The 16,371-nt window shown below is 44.3% G+C and overlaps 1 protein-coding gene across 1 annotated transcript in view; it reads left to right on the forward strand.

Moving 5' to 3' along the window:
- The window catches only part of ELP5 (elongator acetyltransferase complex subunit 5), a 78,465-nt gene that overhangs the window by 17,186 nt on the left and 44,908 nt on the right, over window positions 1-16,371 (forward strand). The window contains exon 3 of the mRNA XM_086945714.1: window positions 5,498-5,558. Coding sequence (XP_086801840.1) covers window positions 5,498-5,558 — 61 coding nt within the window. The remainder of the gene's footprint in view (window positions 1-5,497; window positions 5,559-16,371) is intronic.

Consider the following 16,371-nt stretch of genomic DNA (forward strand, 5'->3'; position numbering starts at 1 on the left):
TCTTTGATTGCCCTTGATATGACTGGAGTAAAGCAGGAAATTACAAAAGATCATTTCACTTCATGAAGGCTGTCCTCTGTTTCCCCGGTTAATATTAAAATCGCAAACGCATTTGGGACCAGATGTACAAAGCCATTTAAGTGATCGCAAACCCTGCAATTTGTAAAATCAAAGGGTTTGAGATGGCAGAATGGCTTTTAAATATGTATTAAACCCATTTTGCGAGTTGAAAAAGCCATTCCATCTTGCATATTGGGTTTAGTAACCAATGCACAATCGCACTTAGGACAGGGCATAAAAAAGGTGTTAACTCTTAATTGTGATTCGGAATAGCAAGTATCAATGGTTTGCAACCGCCGTTGCAGTAGGCAACTCTTATTCATTTACTGACACCTTAAAGAAAGTTGTAACTGATTTGCAAAGGGGAAGATGTGACTGCTGCCAGGTGATCTCTGGAGTGGGAGGGTAAAAGCTGGCTATGGTCCCGGTGAGGACTGCCTGCTCCCCTGAAGAGGTTCCCAAATCGGAAACCTTATTTAAGCAGCACCGGTTTCTTTAAAGAACACGAGCTACTTTTTTAATTAAATTTTCCAGTTGTGAATGCAAACACATGGATGCTGGCCTATAGTCCCTTGCAGGCCTTCATCTTTCATTATTAGCCAATCACAGTCGGTCGCAAATTATAGCGGTATTCCCAATTAATATTCATAAGGCAGGCCATTCTGTGACTGGAGATTTTGCTATGCGACGTATTAATTACGTAGAAAATCAGAAACGGGTTGCAAAAAGTTGGTGCGTAGTGCGCGATCACGTTTTACAACCTGTCTGTACATCTGACCCTGGGTGCGTCCTGGTTCACTGAGTGACCGCGTCAAGAGTTTTACTTTTTCTGTTGATGGACAGTAGGTAAAGCGGATGAGTAGGCAATTGTTTTGGACCAGGAGTGTATCGATTTTTCTTGAATTTTAGGTTGTTTTCATTTAAAAGTGCTAAACTGCTTTCGAGTTTATTTTGCCTGTCTGGTTAAATTATGTGTAAGCCGGAAGAAGTAGGCTATTCCGTATAAAAAACTTTGTAGTAGCACAAATGTCCAGAGGGTGGCGATGTTGCAACATGACAAACAGCGTGTCTCACTTGAAACTAATTATTGAAGAGTTTAGTTGTACCTGTGGGAGACTTGCACTGCTTTGGGTCAATATTCCTGCTGTTTATTTAACGAAATTCTACTATATTTGCTATATTTTATTTATAAATTGTTAATTCATATTCTTCATTGTATATTCTTCACACCATTTTTGTTATGTTTCCTTAAATCGCTCGCCCACTCCATGGGTCTGCGTCTACTGTTGTCTCATAAGTGTCAAATAGGAAACTTGTAAATCTGGGGCCTCTTATTACTGTTTACAATTGAAGCACTTTATAAAGTGCTCTTGTCCCGGAGTCTTGTCTGCGCTGTACAAAACAGAGAAACAAATAACTAACGAATTGTTGTGATTGAGCCAAGAGGTGGCTCATTCTGGATATCCGGCTAACCTTTCAAAATGAACTAGTCTGCCGCAAACTGTTCCCTGTCTTGAGTAGGATCAAATGTTCGGTTAACCTTCCTTAGTTCACAGATAGAATGTTGATCACTTTAAATGTGGTGAGAGAATGTGATTGGGCACACTAGCCCTTCAGTATAAAGCAACTTGCATGCGATGGGGTTCACTTTGTGGTACCAGACTAGTGCCACATGAAAAAGGGGGCACACATAATGTTGCTCAGTTTCTAGTAAGCGGTAAATTCAGTCCATTTAGGAGCGGTGGCTTTGCTGTACTTGTGGTACAAAAGGGGGTGGTGATGGACGGAGCATCTGAATCAATCAAACACTCACACCCAGTCAAAAGATCTGGGTTTAATCCATCACCGTTCTTTAGCCCATCACCACCCCCTTTTGTACCGGATTCAAAGGGCTGCATGAAAGACTGTGGCATGGTTTTGGGGGAGGAGCTACTGGAATATTTAAGTCACCAAGATAAAGGTATAGACGGGTAATAGTGGATACAGCGCCAGGGAAGATGTCAGCTAGCCCTTTGAGTAGCCAGGTGGACAGTCATTTAGATTAAAGGTGCTGTGTTGCTTGGTGAGAGTGTGGGTACGGCTTTCAAAGTTTGCAGGATTCTGGGTTATGCAGAACTGAAGACGGCATGAAGAATGTGATTGATGATCCTAAAGCTGGACAACCTACTCCAAGGATTTTGAAAAGATTTAATAAAGCCATTTCACCTGTCTTACCCTGCTAATGGCGACTTGATGCTAAAATAAAAGAAGGCATGACCTTAATTCATAAACTGTAGATATGTATATGGCTGCATGAAGTACATGTCTCATATCTGTCATGCTTTTAAGTCACAGACTTGATTACAAGACTATCTGCATGTGATACCAAAAAGGTACTGATGAAAGCCCCCATATTTCATATTAGAGGTGCTGAAACATGTCGACTCCTTTCATCAGAAGGGTGTTTTTTTCCTTCCTTTTGTCTTTAATTTGTGGTGAAGCTATATAGTGTAACTAAAGTGGATTGTAACCATATTCCAGGCGCAGTTTTAAATGAAGTGCATCTTTGGACACGAACCCGGGTTAAAAACATACTTGTTGAGACACGACTACAGAGGGCTAGCATAACTTAGAATTATTAGTATATGGCTGCATCTGTGATTTGGGGGCACCAGTTGCTGGAACAATCACAAAGGACATTGTTTGTTGGTGTACTCTTTATACCTGGACGCCATGGACTAAAATTACACCACCTGTAGGAAAACATCATAATAATTTGAATGTATTTAACCTTTCAAGGCACTGCGGATCTCCACCAGAAATCCAACTTGTATAAGCATTCAATCAAAAAGGAAAGGGGTTTACTTCGGGGAGAAACAAATGCTCGTTTTCACACAGAATATGAAAAATTCATTCTCATATTACAAAAGTATAAAACCGTTTTATGATACAAAATTCATTAAAACACTACTTAATATTAATGTTTTTCATCGGCTCCAAATGGCTTTACATAGTTTCACTTTCCAGAGTATAACTGGTTTTAAAATTGCATCACTTGTGTGTCCTTCAATTACCTCCATATTTAGTGTCCTCTATTTAAGTCCTTGAATAAACCTATAGGCGATTGGATCACAATTATTATCGCAGCCAACCACTTATACTGTTTATTTGTAGGTCATTAGATCGCAATTGATGTCACAGCCATCCAACACGTTTTGCAAAATCATTCGTTGCTTCAGAGAAATTGGATGGAAAACTTATCTCTACCCGGGAGCTAAGTGCACAAAATTGTAATTATAAATGGTCACATTATCTTTAAACTTCCATCGCACAAAGTATAAAGCTACATACTTTTGTGGTACTTTTCAGACTTATATGATATGGCGTCTAACTTCTACCCCAGTTAAAGTGAACATATTAATGATTATTGTATCATAAAACTGTTTTGTACTTTTGTAATGGGAGAATAAAATACGTGTATCTTTCATATACAATCTGAAAACTAGCAATTTTCGCTCCCAGTACTAAACCCCTTTTTTCTTTTTAGGTCGAGCCTGTAACAGCGCGCATGCGCTGTTCTGGCGAAGACTCATGTAGGGGCTTTCAGAAATCGCTTCAGATGCTCGTACACGCTGCCTGTGTGCTTTTACTTTTGCCCCAGGCTTTTGGCCTTTGCCTGCGTCTTTTTAACAAAGACAGCACGCAATTGGCCAAAGGCGGGCGCATTGCTCCACCCATAGCCTATTGGTGTCGGTTACCCGCAGGCCCGACATCTGTTTGCAATTATCGTGCACAGAGGCATGTGCGATAATAGGAAACAGATGTCTCGGTGTGGCGTGCGCGCACCACTCATTTAAAAAGTTATCTCCTACTTACTTATTTAATTCTAGATCTATGATTAAGATTTAATACAATTTTGAAATGAGTGTCGAATCACTTTAAAATGCTTTAGCATGCATGGCACTGAATTAAATATGGTGGGGGCACTTTAATGTGGCTTGAACGTGCGCAACACTTATATAATAGTCGAAAAAGAGGTGTGTGCATCGTAGGTTGATATACAGTATTTTCCAGTTCTTTCTGCCTGTAGGCCCCCAATTAAGGATGGTGGCGGCATGTTCTGCGTACAACATTGTGACGTGAAGCACAATGTCACAATTCTAGGCTGAATGTGAGGAGCTCGCATTGAATGCCATAAATACCTTGCTCAAGAGTTCAGTTCACGAGGAATGCCGCGAACCTTCGTTAGAGAGAAGTGCTTTAATTACAGTACCTTTTTCTGGCATATTTGAACACCGTTGAGAGCCCCAGGATCTTGGCAGCAATAGATGAACACTGCCTTAGGAACTCTAATAAGAACAGACCTGCAGGGAATTCTCTGACTGGTACTGGCATTAATAAAACCGGGTAAAGGAATCATACGTGGATCTCTCGCTCATCCTGCTGTGTTAACAACTTGTTGCCAATATAAATTCGGAGATCACCAGGCAAGAGTTTATTTAAGTTACAGCATACAGTAAACAGCGGGACTTATCAATACATGCTGCAACCACCACATCCCAGTGCAACAGCCTTTCTTAAGCTTCTTTATTCCCTTAACATTCCTTAACTATGTTAACATGTTCTGTTATGTTTATACTGTTTCCATTTTAAAAGCAAAAATATTGCAAATACTAGTAAACAAATAAATAAAACAGTTTCTTTTAAAGCCGCCCAGAGATGTTCTATAACGTTTCTATCTACAGTGAAGAAAGCATCATAGGGGGCCAGATCGTTATTCTCCTATATATTTTAAGTATTCTCCTGCGAGGCTGAACATCTGTAAAACTCGTTCTTTAATGAGTTTCTCCTACTGCAGGCACGACGCGCTTTCCTGCAACATTCAGTGCGTCATGCCCGCTTTCACTTTCGCATTTTACAAGAGTTTGAGCTATTGGCATTGTAAATGACAATGCCTTTTATTTATGTGTTAATTATAAAAACATAAACAAAAGGTATTATCATCTACAATGCCAATAGCTTAAACTCTGGCAAATGCGAGACCTATTGCATTGCAAATGCTTGTTAACAATGACATTTAGTTTGGTGCATAAGTTTCAGAGAGGTCTACTATTTGGATGTGAAATTATGTTTGTATTTACTAATGACCAAAGTGTTCACCTGTTAGGAGATATTGTGGGTATCGTACACATCTGTGCTGCCCCTCAGAGTTTTTTTCAGATGCGCAGGCTTTCAGTTCAACCTGTAGGGGTGGATGTGACAGTGCTGAATGTCCTGGTCTGTTCCTGGTGGATGGATAGCCTGTCATGATTTTGTGCTTGTTTGGTGTAGAGTTTTGTAGCTATCTATCCACAACGACGGTTGGGGTGGATGTAAGCCAAGTTTGAGTAATCGGTTCAGAGTGCTTTGCTTCTCCAACCCTTCTTTGATGCTCTTGTCTTTCTCTTCTGTCTTTCAGATAGCTCAGAATGCAGTGGGCGCAGTTTGCTTAAAAGCTGTGCAGTGGTCGCTGTGGAGCGGTAGGTACATCTATGCTACTCCTTAGTGTCAGGTGGATCCCTTTACACTGGTTGGTGTTTACTGGAAGAGTGCTTGCAGTGGTGCTCCATTAATACTGATTGGGTGACTCTGTCTGGAAATTTGGGACAGTGAATAATTATTTTATCCTGGAACGGTCTCCGTGGGGTTAGGTATGTCTAGATTGTGCTCATTGCTGTCACAGTGAACGTCATGTGGGGTGGACTGTAAATGTCAGGTGGCTGCAGAGATTGATGGAGAGAATACTGAATGGCATCAACTAGGGGTCAGTGGACAGTGACTGCGGGTGGAATTGCACGTGGTGCATAACTGAGGTGGACAGTGGCTGCTGATATCATCATGGGGTGGGCGTTTGGGATATACCAAGCGTTTTTGGTGAATGCCAAATAACTACATTTGAGGTGGATAATGTATTCTGTTGGGTGTCTGGGGGTGTAAGACCTGTCAGCTTTTGCCACGGTTTCCCCTTACTTTTTGCTTTTTGACCCCTCTTTTGACTCTGTGCTTAACTTCGTTTTGCTTGCTTTGGGACTTCATGCACTTTATTTTTACTGCTGACCAGTGCTAATGTGCATGTGCTCTCTGTCTAAAATGTATTGGCATTCGGTTTCTCAATGATTGGCATATTTGATTTACTTGTAAGTCCCTAGTACTGTGCCTAACGTGTGCCCAGGGACTGTAAATCAAATGTTACTAGTGGACCTGCAGCACTGATTGTGCCACCCTCATGAGTAGCCCTTCTGACATTTCTCAGGCCTGTCACTGCATAGCCTGTGTGCGCAGATTTATACTGTCATTTCGACCTGACAAAATAACCTTCTTGTCAGGCCTAAACCTTCCTTTTCATTACACATAGGTCACCCTAGAATAGGTTCTGGACAGCCCATGGGCAGGGTTCAGTCTACTTAAACGGTAGGACATGTAATTTTGAGTTTTACATGTTCAGGTAGTGAAATACTCTCACATTCATATTCGCACTACTGAAATGCCTATCTTTCCCATAAGTTAACATAGGAGCTGCCTTGTAATATTTTACAAGTGTAACTTCCAGTTGGGAAAAGGTAGAAAAAGTTAGTTTGGTGTCTCTAAACTCACAATTTAAAAATACATCTTTTAGTGAGGTTGGTTTTTAAATTGCAGGTCTGAAAATTCTACTTTTAGAAAATTGGCCTTCTCTTACTTTAACCATTCTGTGCCTTCTGCCTGTCTCGGGAATACACATCTGGGTTGGGTGACAGGTGGACTTAGTGCATTCCCTCAAGACAGTCGCATACAAAGGGAGCTGAGTTGTGCCACTCACAGCATGATGGCCCATCACCAGGCTGAGGGGTCTTCCTGAGCAAGAGTGAGAGGAGGGAGCTAACACTTGCACCTGAAAAGGGCTCTGCCTGTCCCTACACAAAGGTTTGCATACCCCCATAGTGAGTCTGGAGCCAAAGCAGGGAAGGGCAGTGTGTTGTGCACTACAAAGCCTTTCTTTCAAGTCTCCCTACTTCAAAGGCTAAAATGGGTAGGAGTACTGGACTTCTGACACTATATACTCTGAACACTTCTGGAACTGAGGACATTCTACCATGAAGAAGAGCTCTTGTGCTGCCAGGAGGTACTGCCACTTTGCTGCTAGCTTTGCTATGTTGGCCTGCTGCTTCCTGCCTGGAAGTGAGAGGGCTGTGCTTGACTCTGCATCTTGAATCTGTAAAAGGTTCTCCAAGGACTTGTTCAGTTTGAATCATGTTTCTAAACTCTCAGGGATATCAAAGACTTCACCTGCATGTTGCTGCCAGCACTTCAGCTCTTCTACTGTGAGTCTTGCTCTGCCATCTGGTGCCAAATCCAATTCTGGCCCTTGGAAGTGAGTGTTTGGTGCTGCAACCCAAGAAACCAACGCATCTACACCGAAGCGTCAATGGGAACCGGGGCATTGCTCTGTGATATAGACTCCGCGGCTGCTGCCCACACCGAAGCCATGGACACCGCTCACGACTGCATGAAGCAACGACCACGATTTACAACTCAGCACCAACTTTGCTAACGCATTGCCTCTGCGTTACAGCTGTTGCATGAGTCTTTGGCACTGCATCGCCAATGTCTGCAACACCCGTCCCTGGTTTCTGACGCATCCCCGGTCCAACGCATAACCCAGCAGTTTGAAATCGGTGCATCAAGCCGATGAACATAGCTTCTTGACATCAATGCATCTACGATGTTTCCCGACTTCAACAGCAACGCATCCCCTCCTTTGCTCAACACATTGTCCCTGAGCTTCAACACAACCAAGGTGCTGTCAGCGGGTCTGCGCGATTCCTGACATCTGGCCCGTACTCCCATCGTGGTCGGACTGAACTTTTGGATTTGCCCCAATCGAGTGCGACCAGATTTCTAAGCACTGCATTTTTGTTTAATCTTGCAAAAGTCATAACTTGGTTTGTGTATGTTGGATTTGTATAATTTTGGTCTTGTGTTACTCAGATAAATATTGGCTATTGTTAAGTCTCACCTGGGCAGCACATGCGCTGTCTCTTCGAGACATGCTGTATCAACTCTATGGACTTTCATCAGGTCCATCACTTCACCTGCGTCCGTTCGTGTTCCTTAATAAATTCCTTCCTTTTCATTGATGAAACATTGCCATTTTTCCTGCCTTTAGGTATGTTTTTCAGTTTCAGGCTACTGCCCCTGTTACATGACCCCCTACTCTCTTGCTTTTTTAATGGATTGGTCGGCGCACTCTTATTTTCTTTGAATTGCTCCTGCGCTATTTGTTCACCCATGTTCACGAAAGGAGTTCAACCATTGTCCTAGTAGGATCGAGATTTGTAATTTTGTTTCCCTTCTTATTTTGTTTTGATTGCCATGGTTTAATTGTATTTGTTACAAGTTTATTTTTATATGTTGCGATCTGCATGTTTTCTTGTAGAGCCGGCGCTGAGACTCAAACCCGGTTCCCCAGTCACAAAGTTGGCAGCTTTGTATGTTACGACACATCAAACCAACAATATACAGAGTATTTGGAGGGTCCGAGGGGAAATAGTTTATAGACAGAATAGGTACCTAGTCCCCCAACTTATATAGCGAAAAAACACAGGAGGTACTCTCAGTCTGGGTAAGAAAAATGGACCCAAGTGGTGTCCAAAGATGCATGCAGACCACACAGTTGATCTTAATAGAAGACACTATTATGTCAGAGAGATGAAATAGAGAAGATACAGAGTCTTTGAGACTAGAAAACAGTACCCATCAGCCCACTCAAAAGCGGAGTATCGTCATCTGGGTAGTGGGAGAGAAGGTGTCCTATAGGCTTACCCAGACTGAGAGTACCTCCTGTGTTTTTTTGTTACGACACATCAACTTGTTATTTACAGCGAGCACTTTTTAGATGTGCCTGCGCCTTTAACATAGACACAGGGCCCTACTCTCTGGTCCCAGAAAACCTTCCATATTAAGTCCCTGCTTTTGAACACCGAGTGGGAGATTGTACAATATAAATATTGTATCGCAAGCCCAAGATGTGTCCATGTTAAAAGTTCACCTGTCAATCACTGTATGTAATGTGACGTATTAACAGAAAGGAAAGAGAGACTCTGGACTGTCATTGGCATGCACTTCAATGCTCCCGGCTCATAGGTCAAGGCCAGAGCACACTTGTGTGTTGCCAGCAGTGTTTGAATCTGTCGGTGGTAAACTGTGCAGTGTTGGGTCACCTCATATTGTGTATAATTCATCCCTTTCCCCATGGGTCACATTACATTCAAGCTGGTAACACTGTGTACTGCTGATTAGTTTCTAAAGTGAATGTGATGACTTTTCACATTCTCTTGTGTTAATTGCACCGTAAAGATTTGTAGGCTGCATCAGTGAACTGTGAAGATTTTCTTCATTGTGAATTGTTGATGGTGTACTGTTCTTTTATTTCTTAGTTTTTAGGTGTTTGTAGCATGCAGGTGATCAGATTTTTTGAAAAACAAGTTTTGTCATTTTTGTGGTTCAATCATACTTGATTTTGTTCGTAGTCATTTTCTCTCGGCGCTATATATCAGATAATATCTTGACATACCAGAGAATAAATTGGAAGGGGTTAAAACAAAGTGTATTAAACAGGTAAACCTGGACTCCCATCTCAATGTTTTTTTGTAGAACCGAAGCCAAGACTTTAACCCGGTTCCCCAGTCCCAAAGTCGGTAGGTCTCTGTGTTACGCCACATCCCTAACTTTTTATTCCCAACAAACACTTCTTAGCAGTGCCTGCGCCTTTACCATAGACGCAGGGCCGCTCTCTCTGGTTCCAGAAAACCTTCCACATACGGTCCCTGCTTCCGGATTCAGCGTGCGAGCTGGGCCCCTCCCAGTGGTTCGTACACACGACTATCCTTAAGTTGAGTGTCTTCACAATAAACGGAACTCTGTTATTAAAATGTGTGAACAAATAAATAGTCATACTTTAAATAGTTATAAAATACCTCTCTTTATTACATTTTAAACTCCATAGAATCATTATCAATTAATACAGTACTAAACAATATTACATGTCATTACATGCAAAGAGAAACTGTTTTTTAAAAACATTATTACCAATACAAACCATGATGGTGCTTTTGTTGTTGTATTTAGCCAGAGGTCTGTGTGCTCAGACGCTGCACAATTTGAACCCTGCACACAGAGAATACAAAAGGAACATGACCTTCACGTATCCTTCTAAACTGTGAGCATGCCTGGGTATCCCTGTCTGTGCGTATATCCCAATATACCGCTGTGTGGTCTATACCCCGTGTACCGGTATATGTTCCTCTCTGGGTGTACCCCATGCCTTTGTGTGCCTCCCCTGCATTGTCTCGCCACACTGTGAATACAAATGGATGACGACCTTCAGATACCCTTGTGTACATGCCTGTGGACTTATCCCACATAGTCTTCTCAGGCATCTCTATGTCTGTCATCTGCATGTGTCTGTACTAACAATGTGTGACTCCCATCTACACGTATCACCAAAGTATACCCATGTTTGTAACTCTTTGTGTTTTTACCCGAATTAGTGTCTACACACTTCTTGCATGTATCTTGCATGTATTCAGTCTTTGCTTATCCTTCCTGTCTGCACGTCTTATCTAGCTCAGTGTGAGTGTACCCTACTTTGTGTATTCTCACCCCGGTTGTCGTTCTCTGGGACTGGGGGCAGCGTTTAGTAGTAGACACATGTTGTATGGGTGGGGGAGGAGCTTGGTTCTTGTTTACAGCAGTTGTGTGTGATGGAAATGAAAGGACATGGTTCACCTTGACATTCTCACGCTTTTGGGCATTAACCGCCCGGTACAAAGTTCAGGGTACTCCTCTCTAGTAAACATAGCTGAGCAACTGTGGACATGAGCAGACGGTTGTATACATACATTGCTCGGTACAGTCTGCCGATAACAACTCTGCTAGGTACACACTGCTTGTACGCTTTTCTGGGTACACTTTGCTTCTTAACGTTTCTGGGTGCATGTTTCCAGCTACAAACTGCTGGTACAAATAGCTGGACAAACGCCACCAGCAGCGAGTGCACTGCTTATGAGTGATTAATTTGATTTATTTCTTGTAAAGCACTGCGTTCATGCCAATGGGCATGTGCGTGTAGATTGAAAGAGTTAAATTAAACCAGGAAATAGAGATTAGTAAAATATAATGAACTTGAGTAAAAGCTCCCAAGAGAATTAACGTTCTCACCGGTTCCTAAACGCAAAAAGATGTTATTCGCAAGAGTAAGACCTAGGGAGCTGAGCTTAGTGGTTGAACTCTGCTGATTCCCCCTGGTTATGAATAAATGTTGGAAGTACCTATATAACAAGCATTTGCAATGCAATAGGTCTCGCATTAGGAAAGTTTGAGCTATTGGTCTTGTAAATTAATTTTTTTTAAATTTATGTGTTGGTTTTGAAAATAGCTAAATTAATAGCTTTGTCATTTACAAAGTCCAATAGTTATAACTTTAGCAAATGTGACACCTATAGCATTTGTAATGCAACATGTTTTGTATTTACGTGAATCTTTGGCATTCCTGGGAGCTAAAACGGTGTGATAACACCCCCCCTCTTCCACATTTCAAGTATATGCTATGAGATTAGAAACCTTCAGTCTGAAGGACTACAAGAGTTCCCTCCTGAGTGTCCCCATTGGACGCAAGCCTTTAATTGGTTGCATGTCCCCCTCCCCAAGTGCACTTTCCATGTCAAGTTGCACAATGAACAGCGCTAAACATAGCGTGCCACATGTGGCAAAGTGGCTATTAGTCCGATGAACTGGTGCTTTACTGCTTGATTTGAATGGCCTTCTTTGCTGCTCATCCTAAGTCTGTGTGTTGACCCCATAAACGTTAATGTTGAAGGGAGCCCAATCGCCTACTGTTGATGGGAGCACTGAAAGACTTCTTGAATGCAAGAAAGTTACCATAAGGGATGCATCTTTAAAACCATCCTTTTCTTCATGGCCTAAACGCTATCCGACTGCCACATCAGGGGTTAATGTGCAAAAAATGTTTATTTAACAAACTTGGTGCTAAGTGTTGGCACTTAGAGAGGTTACATGTCCACAATTGTCCATAAAGATGTTCAGAGATCCATTAGCTGCTGAAACCGATCCTTCAGATGGGATGTCAAAGGCAGAAAGCTATGCCGAAAACGACCCTTATCCAAGAACATGGTTCACAGCCTCACCTAATAGATTTTTACAATGCACATCATGCAAATGTAGTCAATTAGCTACAGCAACAGTTAGTGGCCACTTAGTTGGAGGCTCCGAGGTTTACACATTTATAAGTGAAAACTGACAGTCACGACTGCGGAACTGTAGGCACATTACCAACCTTATGCTCCATCAGGTGTATTCTCTCATTCTTAACATGAACAGAAAAAAAAAACACGAGGCCATCGTTTTTCCAGGTAGCGAGTACGTAGATTATTTTGCTACAATGCTACCACATTTACATTAAAATACTAATAGAAACCTGGGACAAGCTGTTCGTGCAAATAAGACTAGGCGTCTGAAAGCGTGGTGAAAAATACTAATGGAGCAAATAATGGAGCTACCCCGTGTCAATCTTCCAAGGGGGCAATTGTCCATGCATACCCTGAAACGGTTTTAACTTAAACTAATGTCCCCCATTTGCTATCATACGCATTTAAGACCAACATTTGGAGCCGTGTATATACACACACAGCCTTTAGAAGAAACAAATGGAATAAAAAGGCACCAACTCGCAGTGAGGTGGAGCAAGTTACGATGGGGGCAGGTGGAGTCGATTTGAGCTTAAAAAATCAAAAAAGTGCTGTTCTTACCAACACTCTTGCAAACAAGGCGGAAGAGACGCGAGACGCTAGCGGCCAGTCGCGTGCACATCTCCTGTTGTGTTGATCGCGAGAGTGCCGCCGCGCTGCCCGCGGCGACCCGGAAGCTCTTGGCCGGCCGGCCAATCCGCTCGCGGCCGACCGGAAGTCCCGCCTCCTGAGGTCCGTGAGACGGCCTGCCGGCGCATGGAGCGCCCTGCCGGTCCTGAGTAGCCCGGGTCCCCAAGAGGGGGCCGGGGAGAAGGAGGAGTGTGGCGCCTGTTGCGGGGCTCCTCTGACCTGAGGGAGCCCCGATTGAGAAGAGGAGACGCGCCGTGAGGAGCCCCGCCGGAAGAGCGCAGTCGGTGAGTGGGGCCCAGGGCTGATGTGAAGTCTGTGTATGCCTGTGGGGGAGTGGAGGGGGGGGGGGAGTGTGCGCGCGTGTGTGCGCGAGGGAATGTGTGTGCGCATGCGTGACTGTGATTGAGAGAATGCGAGGCAGGGGATAGTGTGCCGTGTGCCTGTATGTGTGCCGTGTGCCTGCGTGTGCATGCGCGCGCCTGTGTGTGTGTGTGCGTACGTGCATGCAGAGGGGTGGGGGCTGCCTGTGTCTGTGTGTGAGCAAGGGCTTTGCTCCGCGCAAGCGCAGCTCAGACGCGCGCTCCCGAGGTGAATTCTGACAATGTGGAAGCGCGCGTCTGATTGCTGTCCACTTTCCTAAATACGGGCAACATAAGTTGTCGAGCTGATGCATTCATGCTTCGCATGAATACCACATCAGCTCGACCTAAAAATATATGCCGGTAGCACATATGGGAGAGCATGCCACATAATTCCACTACACAAATCCACTCAACCCCACACAATTCCACCCCACACAATTCCACAACTAACAATTCTAATCCAACACACATAATTCTACTCCACACCACATACATCCACTCCAAACCAAAAACACATGGGTAAAACCCATAATTTAAAACGTCAGTAGCACTAACTCTAGCAAATGCGAAACCTATTGAATTGCCCATTCTTGTTCTGTCTGTGTGTGTGTGTTTGTTTGTTTGTTGTTTGTTTTGTACGCCTTGCCTCTTTAGTTCAGCCGGACTGCTCTGTGCCAAGCTACCAGAGGGTGAGCACTGGTTAATTTATGGTGTGTATCTGACTTACCCCGACTAGAGTTGTGGTTCCTGCTTGGACAGAGTGCATACCTCTGCCAACCAGAAAAACGTTTTCCAACAGTGGGCGAATGCATGTATGGATGAGAAGGACACTGAATGATGGGCGTCGAGGAACAGCATGTAGGGTCATGGTGTGTCCAGTGAATTGGTATATGAGTGAGGGACTTCATTTTTTTGGGGAAAATATGTTTTATTGGTTTTTCTTCACAAACACAACACCCATATGTATAGCACATTATTGCCAGGGACACAGTTCTTGATACATTTGCATTGGGTCTTATTCATCTTCTAGATTTTTGTTATCAGTATAGTCCCCATCACGCTATGCTTTCAGAATCTTCTACTATTAGACACCAACCTCAATAAACAGTTGTACCATAACGTCATGTATCTCCGTGTTAGCTAAGATCTGTGCCCCCCAATGTACTTGCCACTCCCCTCCCTCTGCCCGCCCTAACCCCGACCACCAGTGTGTTCCAATTTACATGAACAAAGAATTATCAGTTGCCATAAGTTTCGAGGTTTGTGTGACTCTCTTACTTTCCCAGTATGGCAGCCGGGTTTAGGACATTCGTTAATCTGCAAAACTATCCTCCAGATCAGCAAGAGCGCTGTCCATTCGGGGAGTTCCCAGAGGTACGTCCAATGACTCATTATCCAATTCTGGTTCTGGCAGCATCAGCAACGCGACCAGTGCTCCCCAAGCTTTTGCAGTTTCCAGTGCCTTTTCATTGCTTGCTCTCCTAGCTTGCTGGAGCCGAACCATACTCTCACTAGCCGCCCAAGCAGTGAACTCCACCCCCAGCGCTCTTCCTTGGGTCCCTACCTGGCTTTCCATTGTCTTGTCAGTTCCCTCTTAGCTAGCAGTAACCCTAGGTCTATAAACTTACTTGTGACCTTAGTTCGCGCCGTGTGGGGAAACCAGTGTAAAATGCATGCTCCCATATCGGGTTCTATCTGCCTATCCATCACTCCACATACTACCTCAACCACCTCCTCCCAGTACGTTCCTAACTGCGGGCAACTCCACATCATATGAAGAAAGTCTGCTGCGTCCAATTGGCATCTGGGGCACCTGGCTGTATCCACATTGAAATACTTATTTATCCGTTCTGGAGTCAAATACGCCCTATGCAATAAGTAGAGATTAATAAGTTGGAATCTAACATTATGTGTGCCCTTCCACACTCTTTCCACTATCTTAGCCCATGTCGTATCCGGGATTACTTTACCCAGGTCTGCCTCCCACCTCTCCTGTAAGTGACTCAGCGGCTGCAGTCTTTCCTCCACCATTCGCCTATATAGGTACGTTATAGCTTTAACTGTCCCTGCTGCCAGCACAACATATTGACACGTCAAAGACGTCTGTGGTTCCGATAACCCTCCTCCCCAATGCCGTTGGATCGCCGACACTAGGGCAGTATGTAGTAAGAAATCACCCCTGGGCAGGTCATACCTATCTTGCAGAACCTGGAAAGGCAAAAGGGCTCCCTCCTCGTACAGGTCCCCAACCATTTGCAAACCCCGCTCTTCCCATACTGCTAGCGTGGACCAGTCCCCCCGTGCAGAAGGACCGTGCACATGGCCAAAGAGATCTCCGGGGCATATGGGCGAGAAACTCCTCCTCTGTGCCGGCTTCAGTTCCAGCACAATCTTAGCGCCCTCTCCTCATAGGTCAACGAGCTGATATGCATGCGCTGGCAAATGGTCACAAAGGATAACACATGACGTGGGATCCGCCGGGCCGTCCGGACCCCTGAATTCCCTAGCTACCGCTTGGGTGAGCCACTGCAATTGAGCGGCCAGGTAGTACAATTCAAAGTCTGAAACCGCCCATCCCCCCGCGGCCTGGGCCGCATCATCGTGGTCCATGCTACGCGCCGTCTACCGTTCCCCCATAAAAACCCTCCCATCATGGACCGGAGCGTCCCGAACACCGAGCTTGGAATCCAGATCGGGAGCGTCCTGAAATAATACAGCAATCTAGGCAGTGCTACCATCTTCAAAAAAGCCACTCGGCCCACCACCAACAACGGCAGTGTACCCCAGAATGCCATGCTCCCTTTGATCCCTCGCACCGCTCTGCCCACATTACCCTCCAAGAGGTCCTCCTGCCCAAGATAGATACTGGTTCCCAAATAAGGCAAGCAGTGAGGTTCCCATCGTATTCCCTCCAATTGAGCAGGACTCTCCATCGCCCGATGTACCAGGAACATGCAAGTCTTCGTCCAGTTCACTCAGAGCCCTGAAACCATCCCAAACTGTTGCAGGAGCTGATAAGGTCTCTCCTGGGGCAACCAGAAACATGAGCAGATCAT

This window comes from Lissotriton vulgaris, chromosome 12 (assembly GCF_964263255.1).
Source record: "Lissotriton vulgaris chromosome 12, aLisVul1.2, whole genome shotgun sequence".
Lineage (NCBI taxonomy): Eukaryota > Metazoa > Chordata > Amphibia > Caudata > Salamandridae > Lissotriton > Lissotriton vulgaris.